The following is a 9,365-nucleotide window of genomic DNA, read 5'->3' as shown; positions in this document are numbered from 1 at the left end:
ATAACTAGGTTTTTTATATATTTTATATATATAATTTTTCCTATTTTATAATACTTTTACTTAAAAAGATATAAATTTAAGATATACTCTTTATAGGGGGATATAAGGGATAAAATAGTATAATTATATATACTATAAAAATACCCTAATTTTTCCTATTATAATAGACCTACTTTTATATAATTTAGATAACTATTATATAAGATATAAGGGAGTTATATAACTTTTAGATACTCTAGAATGCCTTTAATACCTCCTCTTAGATACTCTAGAATACCTATATTAACTCTATATTAGAGTATTTAGTAGTTATCTAGAAGTAGAAGAAAGGTCTCTATAGTCTCTAGCTATAAAATATAGTAATCCCTCTATATAATTTATATATAATCTTTATAGCTATTAATACTATAATTCTTCTTCCTTCTTCTTTTACCTACTTAATCTACTTTTCCTACTTATAACTTATATTTAATAGATCTTCTACTCCTTCTACTTAAGCATCTTATATACCTTAATAGTTAGGAATAGTAAAAGTTGCCTATTTAGTATTAAAAAGGTTATTACTTAGTTAAGAATAGTAAAAGTTGCTTATTTAGTATTAAAAAGGTTACTACTTAGTTAGGAATAGTGAAAGTTGCCTATTTAGTATCTTACCCGGCGATTGAGCTAACCAGGCGGGGTATTTGTTCAAAAATATATTTATTAGAATATTAATATTATTGTGACGGACTGGCCCTAGAGGGGCTTCGGGGGCTATCAGTGGGCCTTACGGCGCACAACCCTCTTACCCACTTGACCAAGGAAGGCAAAAGGATTCGTAACAACAATACTTTTTTTTTTAAAAAAAAAACTTATAGCTTCTCTTTGAGATTGCGTGTCATCCTTAGTGCAGGGGCCATGCTAATCTTCTCTGTACCGTTTCAAAAGACCAAATGAGCCGAAGCTCACTTCCCGAAGACGGCGCCTTAACCACTCGGCCAAAGTGCCTGTTTTGTTTAGCGACCGCATTCATGGAAGTCGACGCGCACCGTAGTGCCCCTCACAGGGTTACTTTGTTCAGCCTGTGGAAGGAGCCTAGGGGTTGCTGTCTACTAACCTAACCACTAGGTAGTTAATAGGCTTGTCAAGGTACAAGCCGTTGGCAAAAGGGCCTACCCTTCAACGGGTAAGAGTCATAATAACTGGCTTGCTCAAGGGAATATGCACACTCCCTTTCCACTAATTTTTGCACCGTCCAGTGGCAAGCAACCCGCATCCCATAGGTACTGTCGTACTGTAGCTTTAGGCAACCGAGGAGGCTGCACTACACGGACTACAAGCAGTGCGTAAGTTAATTGAGGCAAATTTGTCTCGCTTCTGAGGCACACTACGCTGCAACTGCTCTCTCTCCCCGGCCACCTTGCCACCAGAATCCCCAACAGCGCTACCTGGGTTGCGAGGCCGCCGCTCGTCCCCGTGGTTAGAGGCTTTACAAAAGGGAGCAAACTCAAGAGGCCGAGCAGGTAATATGTGAGTAAGCATAGTCGAAGGCTTCCAGATACCCTATCATCTGGATAACAGCGGCGCAAACCACTAGGATATGCATGAATGAGTGGGAGCTAAACATGTCGAATTTTCCAGGCCACCAACTTTCGGGAAACCTCATCTTTCGAAGCACGTCTATCAGAATCAGTTTTTCTCCGCTATGGGCAAAATGGGAGACTCACTGCGTAAAGTGCGGTTCCAGATAGAAGGCAGCCTATCTTTGCCACCAGGGTATAGGTGAAAGCTTTTTTCTTCATCAGGTCTAGCCCGAATATATCGAGCCCATGAATCAAGGGCGCCACAACCGACATGCCAGTCGCCACGAACGTTAGTGTTCGCAGGGAGCGATACTTGTGGCTCTGGAGCCTGGGATGGACGTTCGTCATAATAGTCAATACCCCGAAACCCCCAATCTATTAACCGATGAAGGGCGTGTTAGATCCGATTACCTGTCCTAGGACAGGAAAAGCCGAGTATATAGAGATCAACTAACCATGGACCAATAAATAATGCGTAGCGTAGTCTCACACCAAAAGATTATATATACCCCCAAGACAATATCACCGACAATGAAGATCGCTATGCCAAGCATATCTAGTCGGTGGCAGAAATGATCCACAGTGGAAGAGTGGTTCATCAAAGTATGATAAACAGCCGAAAATGCATAACAAATAGTCGCCGTAAGTATGAATACTGAGAAAGCAGCATAATCGGTGCTAGTAATTCTGGAATATTTGCCAGCAAGGTGCTGCAAGATGAACCACTCACCGAGGAGGAAGACAACGGCCGGAATGAGATGGGAATAGATGTTGACCGTCTCGTTGTGGAGATACCGCCAGCTGCGGAACGAGGCGCGAGCCGAGCCCGAGATGGGCCGGTAACCGTCAAGAATCCACTGGTTATTCTCGTGTTGAAACCATTCTGGCATCTCGTCGAACGAGAGAAGAGCCGGGCCCCCTGCCTCCCCGGACCCGGACCAGGATGCGTTGCCTTCCATACCCTGCCCTTGGCGCGCCTCTGGCTCCTTGGCCGGAACTCGGAGACGGGGGGTGGACGCCATTTTACAGTCGCACCCGGTGATGTATAATGTCTGAAGGCCGGAATTTATGAATGAATAAGGATAGAATCGAATAAAGAGACCTGTTAGCCAGACCGACTCTTTTTGTTTGCTTGACGGACTGTCCACGTGATCACCCCTAGGTTAGTCTATTTATGTACTTGGTATTTACCGCTATACTACACCAAAGGCTAAGTACCATGCTTGTAACCCTGTTTTTCTTGACTTATATCCTTGTTACAAGCGAGGCCACAACTTAACTCCTTTAAAATCCCTTTTTACTAAGAAAATTCCACTACCGCTAGCTTAATAAAGAGGTTATCCTACACTACGGAGTAGAAGTGTCAACATTAGCAACAATATGTTTTTTAAGCAAATTAGTGTTAGAGAGTATATGTATAGGGAAGTCAATTAGGCAAGAAAAAATACGTCATTTTAAAGGTACTTCTATTTATGTATAAATCATACCTAAAATCATATACCTTATTAAACCCCATTTCTCTAGAATCACGTAGATAGTCCGTCTAGTAAAAAGAGTCGGTCCGGCTAGCAGGTCTCCGAATAAATGCGTAGTTCTTTGGGGAACTGGGGACTAGCTAATCGGCGTTTCGTCTAGCGCAGGCACTATGCATCTCAAGCATGCAGTCAGCATTGATGGGGTTTGATTAGTTACCCCCCTTTCCCGCGATACGTGCGTTTGCCAAGCCCGCCTTATTCTCATTCGGGCCAAACCGTCTCGCCGCCTTCTTTGGGGCCGTTCAGGCAGCTTCACGCACCGCTAACACAACGCATCGGCACCGACGCTCCCGGAGTCTCACGTTTCTCGACCTGCACCCTGTCTGGAGGTGGCGTCCCGTGAAGACTATGTAGTTGGCTGGCTCTGCCGTTTGCCTGTCGAGGTGGCCGCAGCTCAATCTGATGGTAGGTATTGCGGAGGAGTGCCCGATACGAAGGATAATGTTCGTCTTGGTGATGTTGTTGTCAGTAAGCCGGTAGCTGGGTGGTCGGGTGTCCTCGAGTGCGACGTCAGCGGGGAAAGAGCGAAAGATCAGATTGTTCTCGGCAGAGCGTTGGATCAGCCGTCACTGTTGCTTCTCACAGCTAACTATGGGCAAGGCCGAGACAGCCCGCCATCTTTGAAGAAAGCAAGATATAACACTACATACTCTGGCAACAGCTACAAAGAAGCGAATCAATACGAAAGTTTCGAAAGTGGACCCCAAACAAAGACAGCTTTGTCCACTACACAAAGAAGGACTTTGTCCACTAAACAAAGAACAGCTTTGTCCACTACAATTACTCTGAAGAAGATCGAGCTCTCGAGGACGGGATCGCCTTCACGGAAGATGAAACATCGGGGGAGGAAGACAGTTTCGTGATGAATTGATACCTCTTTTCTACGTTTTCTGCCATACTGTTTCGTCGCCTGCTTTTCGGTCCTTCATCCTGCTTCGCACTTGCACAATCTGCTTTCGTGGCGGGCCAGACCTCTCAACCATTTCATCAGTCTCATATCACGCCATGCAAACCTGCATCCTGCAACCGCTGGCACCGCCGCCGAAACCGTGACTCTCTTCAGGTGTCTCTTCAACAAGCCGTCGCTAGTCTATTTTCTCCTTGTAGTCAACTACTCCTTGTCGTCAACTACTCCTTGTTGTCAATAGATTGTCACCAAACGCTCTTCCGTGACCTGACCAGTTGAGCAAACGCCACACATCTTTGTCGCATCAGCGCCGCAGGCTCCGGCAACTCTTACCCCAACCTTATAGTATTGCAACAGTACAGCCCAAGACCACAACAGCATGGCCGACGTGGCCGTTCCAGACGTTATCATGGCTGCTCAGCATGGAAACATATCTTCGCCCGGCAGAGGCGCCCTTTCCAGCGGTGACGGCCGACGAAGCTTTGACAAATATCACTGTCGCGCAACCGCCCGCCCAATTAGAGGCATACCGTATGCCAATGCCAGTATCGGACGAGCCTGGCTTGGAAATCCGACCTGCGTGAGTATTCTTCTGCTTTTGTTTTATCTATATTGTTTTTTATTACACCCTTCTCTTTCCTCTTGATCCGCCTGCAACAATGCTGCTGAACCCATTCGCCTTGTCTGGTTGCAAAGACGCTCTCTGCCCGGCGGATAAATCTCGTGACGACGACCTGCAACTCAGCCTAAGCAAGACAAGCTGTGCCACCGCATACCACACGTTCTTCCCCGTTTCTGCCTCAATTCAAAACCACCCGTTACCTCTATTCTCTTTCTACAGATCAATGCTCTTGTCACGCCACTCAAGTTGATGAAACACGGTTGCACCTTGTATACCTGGTTTATGTAACGTGTGTTTATTTGTCAAGCACACAGGTGGCAGTGTTTCCTGTTTGCAGCAGTACGGACACGGCTTTCGTTTTGTCAGTTGTTGATGGAGCCCCTCGACTCAATTCATTTCCATTCTCAATGTGATCTATATGATATCGGGGAATGTATCGGTATAGTGGTGTGATCAATCTATGGGTCAGCTCCGCCAAAATAGTTACAGGAGAGCGCTCGCAAGGGTCCCGAGCGTTGTCTGGCAAAAAAAAAAAAGGAAAAAAAGAAGGAAAAGAATCGAGCAGCGATTTACGAATATTGTCTGTATTTTTCCCTTGGTTGTTGGATGCTTATCCGGCAGATTGAGCGTGACCAGGCTCTCAAGGACGTGACGTGTATGCTTTCGCGTCTCGCAGGAAGAAGAGCTGTTCACATGTCAATAGACGGCGGCAAGGACGCATATCTATATCAGTAACTTACTCTATCTAGATTAGGTCACTAGTAGACACGTACTGGCTGAATTGAAACGGTTGAGAAAGGATACCCTCGGTTGTGGACCAGGATGACGGAGCAAGGGGCTCGTTTCTCATGGCATGGGTAGGGTGTGTGCGCGTTTTGGCTTGTGATGGATTGTGCAAGGAAGCGACGCACGGAGAGGCAAGGGGACAGGAGAGTGGAGGGAGTAACTCGTTAGTCGGATACTTTGGTATCAAGTTAGCAAGTGAGGCGGTTAGTAGTGGCCATGGCACAGACAACAAGGCATTGGGATGCGCGGAAATGGTTGCGCAGTGGAAGACGTCGTTTGATTACGTTGCGTAGAACAAGGCTACCTGTATAAAAACGTGGCCAAGTCTGTGCCAAGTCATATGGCTGCCAAAGGAGGACAAGATTGGCCTAAGCAGAGTTTGGATGGAAAATGCGCAATATAGAGCTGCATGCGTAACTACATAGTTACTCCGTACAGGCGGCGGAGAAGCTCAACAGAAATAGTTATGCTGGCAATTTGCATGTGCAAATGCATTTCGGCTGGTTGGTGGGGTTTCGCCGGTGGTTCGCCGGTGGTCGGTGAAAGGGCTGAAGCCGCAACCCGGTACAGAGCGCCATTTCCATCTTAAAACCAATACTTAATCAACTACAACTGCCAGGAATACATAAACTGTGACAGGCTCAAACAATTCATGCAATACAATTAGCACAAAGCGCCGTTCATCGTATCGTGTGCCGCCCACTGGACGGGCCGTCCGTCCGCAGGGGGTGCGGAGAGCGAGGCTGCTGTGACGGGCAGTGCATGCAACAGACGTCCATTTCCCTCTGGTCAGCGTTGCTGATGACTTGGCGTTGGGGAGCGACGTGTATTCAAAATTGCAAGAAAAAAACGCGTAGACATACGGTGACTATCCTTTAGCCAACATGGGGTCTCTAATGTGGCTGTTATCCGAGTCCATTAGCGAATACTATCACGTGCACGTGCACACATAAGCACTACTTAGGGCATAAGCCACCTACTTAGCCTAGAGAATATATTATTATCTTACTAAAAACTCTTATACCTAATAAAATAGTAGTAATACTAGTAGGATTATTAGAGACTATTAAAATTTATTAAATTTAAAGCTCTTATTAATAGTAATATTTATTTTTATTTTTTATTTTTTTCTTTCTTACCTATAATTAGTTATAGCTAATATACTAAACTATATCCCCTTATCCCCCCCCCTCTTAATACCTATATTATAAAAGTAAATCTAGCTAAGTTAGTTAACTTAAATACTAGCTAAAATATACTAGTTTTAATAGGCTAAATAATATATTAATATTAAGCTATTTTATATAAAAATAGATAAAGATTATTTAGCTTATATTATAAGCTAGCTAATTTATATTATATATATATAAGACTAGATAAATAAGTAAAAAGAGACTCTTTTTAACTTAGGTATAGTATATACTATTTTAAAAGCCTAGAGAACTTATATAAATATATATATACTTATAAGAAACTATATAGTCTTTATAAAATAGCTTATTTACTAAGCCTATATAAAGCTATTCTTAATAAGACCTAAGTTATATTAAAAAGAAAAATAAATATAATAAAAAGAGTAAGAAAGATAGAAAGTAGGTAGATAAGAGGAAGGAAGCTAAGTATAAGTATTTAGCCTATTAGGCACCTTCCTAATATAGACCTAAACCCCTCCCTATTTAACCTTAATACTAGCCTTTTTTTTTTAAATTTTATTACTTAGCTTAAAGAAATTAGCTTATCTTATTATATATAGATAGATACTAAATAGTAAATAACCTTAAATCTTTAAATAATTTATTAAGTAAGCTAGATAAGAAGTATACCCTTTCTAAATAACCTCTTACTACCTATATAGAATATTAGTATATTCTTCTTAGTAGCCTTAATATAAATAGCTACTATTATAAAAATAACCCTAGTATATTATTATAAAGAAATACTAGTAGTATTTATAGTAGTAATAGTATTAATAATAGCTAGTAAGCTTAAGTTAATTAAGCTTTAAAAGAATAATATTAGTTTTTTTAATCTTAACCTTAAATATTAGAATAAATAAGAAACTAGGTAGGTTATAAAGGCTAGTAAGGATCTAACCTTTATCTATATTTATATATTTATAAACTAGCTTAAATAGTATATTATTAATTATAGTAAGTAATAAGTTAAGAATATTTAGGTAACTTATTTATATAGTAAAGCTACTTAATAGTATAATAGTTACTTTATTATAATAAACTAATAACTACTTTATAATATATTTATAAAAAATATCTATTTTAGTCTTATTAAAAGATAATAAAAGCTAATAATAAAAACTACTAAAAACCTAATAAAGACTTAATATACTTTAATAAATATATATAATAGTTATAATATTAAAATATATACCTTATAAGTATTAAGAAATATATAAGCTTATAAATTAAGCTAGTAAATATAGCTTTAAATAGTATATAACTCTCTTAACCTAATAATCTATAGCCTATTATTACTATTAGTATTAAATACTATAGCTTTATAGCTTATAATAATATTATAAAAGTAATAAAATATAATAAAAGATCTTATAAAGTAAAAGTAGAATAATATACCTTATATATTATATTTAGATTAAGTAGTATAATACCTATTTAGGCTATATAATATTTATAGCTAGTTTTATAATAAATAATAAAGATAATAATAGTTAAATAGCTATTAAGATAGTTAGTAATTCCTACTCTTAGTATATATATAGTAAGGCTAAGGCTATATATAGTAACTATAGAATATAAGAAAGGCCTTATAAGTAACCCCTTTTAAACTATTTTATAATAATATAGGTATCTTATTTTAAACTACTAATAATATATAGAATATAAATAGCTTTAAAAAAAATAGTAATAACTATAATAAGTATAAGAATAATATATACCCTTTATATTATACTCCTTACTAGCTATATAACTAAAAAAGATATAATTAAAATAATAAGCTATAGTAAATAGTAAATATATACTAATAAGATAAAGAAATAAAGAATTAAGGTATAACCTAGGAAAATAACTAGTTTATAAATATACTATTAAAGAAGAAAGAATATAGCCTAGTAGATTATTTTAATAATCTATAAGCTATAATAGTATATACCCTAACTAAAAAGCTAAAAAAGACTATTAATACTTACTTTATTATTACTATATAAGGTATAATTAAGTACTATATTTATAGCTAAGCTTTTAATTCTAATAATAATTTATATAAATATATATATATAGCTTATCTAAATATAGCTATTAACTTAAATAATTAAGATTTTACTTACTTTAATATTCTTTATAATAACCCTTTTATAAGTATATATATTAAATATAATATAATACTACTAGCTATATATTATATCTTCTAGAATATATTTCCTAGATTATAACTACTTTTATAGATTATTTAAGTAATAGTTATATATAGCCTAATAACTTAAGTACTATAAGGTTCTAGCTAGTTATACCTATACTTCTAGGTCTACCTAGACTTAAATATACTAGGTATACTTTATAATATATATACTAATACTAGCTTTAGTATTATATTAATAAATAAAAGATAGTTAGCTAAGAATTATCTTAACTTAACCTTACTTATAAAAGTATAGTTAATATAACTATATAATATAGAGTAAGCTTAATATATAGTAATAAAGTATATATACTTTTTACTATATCTTTTTAATATATAATAGAATAGTATATTAGCTATAATATATTAAATAATTAATATAATTATAGTACCTAAGCTAAAAGCTAATATACTATTTAGTATAAATATATTAAGGCTATTATAAATAAATATATTAATTATATAATATAAAGTAATTTTATATAACTATTAATATATAAGTATACTAATAAGTATATAGGCTTAAGTATAATATAGTATAATAATAATTAAAGCTAACTTATATATTATCCTAATAT

At 37.4% G+C, this 9,365-nt stretch overlaps 2 protein-coding genes across 2 annotated transcripts; one reads left to right on the top strand and one right to left on the bottom strand.

Moving 5' to 3' along the window:
- Window positions 1-995: 995 nt before the first annotated feature.
- Window positions 996-2,584, bottom strand: CCM_00167 (hemolysin-III channel protein Izh2; the record flags this gene model as incomplete). The annotated part of the gene is made up of 8 exons (XM_006665327.1): window positions 996-1,074; window positions 1,097-1,156; window positions 1,207-1,303; window positions 1,368-1,542; window positions 1,571-1,659; window positions 1,707-1,890; window positions 2,018-2,103; window positions 2,293-2,584. The coding sequence occupies 8 exons, from the start codon at window positions 2,582-2,584 to the stop codon at window positions 996-998; spliced, it is 1,062 nt and encodes a 353-aa protein (XP_006665390.1).
- Window positions 2,585-3,207: 623 nt separating this feature from the next.
- CCM_00166 (uncharacterized protein) lies at window positions 3,208-5,955 on the top strand (the record flags this gene model as incomplete). Its single annotated transcript, XM_006665326.1, has 8 exons — window positions 3,208-3,225; window positions 3,251-3,447; window positions 3,507-3,956; window positions 4,089-4,185; window positions 4,351-4,584; window positions 5,248-5,321; window positions 5,426-5,575; window positions 5,838-5,955. The coding sequence occupies 8 exons, from the start codon at window positions 3,208-3,210 to the stop codon at window positions 5,953-5,955; spliced, it is 1,338 nt and encodes a 445-aa protein (XP_006665389.1).
- Window positions 5,956-9,365: the final 3,410 nt, after the last annotated feature.

The sequence above is a fragment of the Cordyceps militaris genome (assembly GCF_000225605.1).
Source record: "Cordyceps militaris CM01 unplaced genomic scaffold CCM_S00001, whole genome shotgun sequence".
Taxonomy (NCBI): Eukaryota; Fungi; Ascomycota; class Sordariomycetes; order Hypocreales; family Cordycipitaceae; genus Cordyceps; species Cordyceps militaris.
Note: the sequence above shows the minus strand (reverse complement) of the source record. Positions and strands in the feature narration are given on the sequence as shown.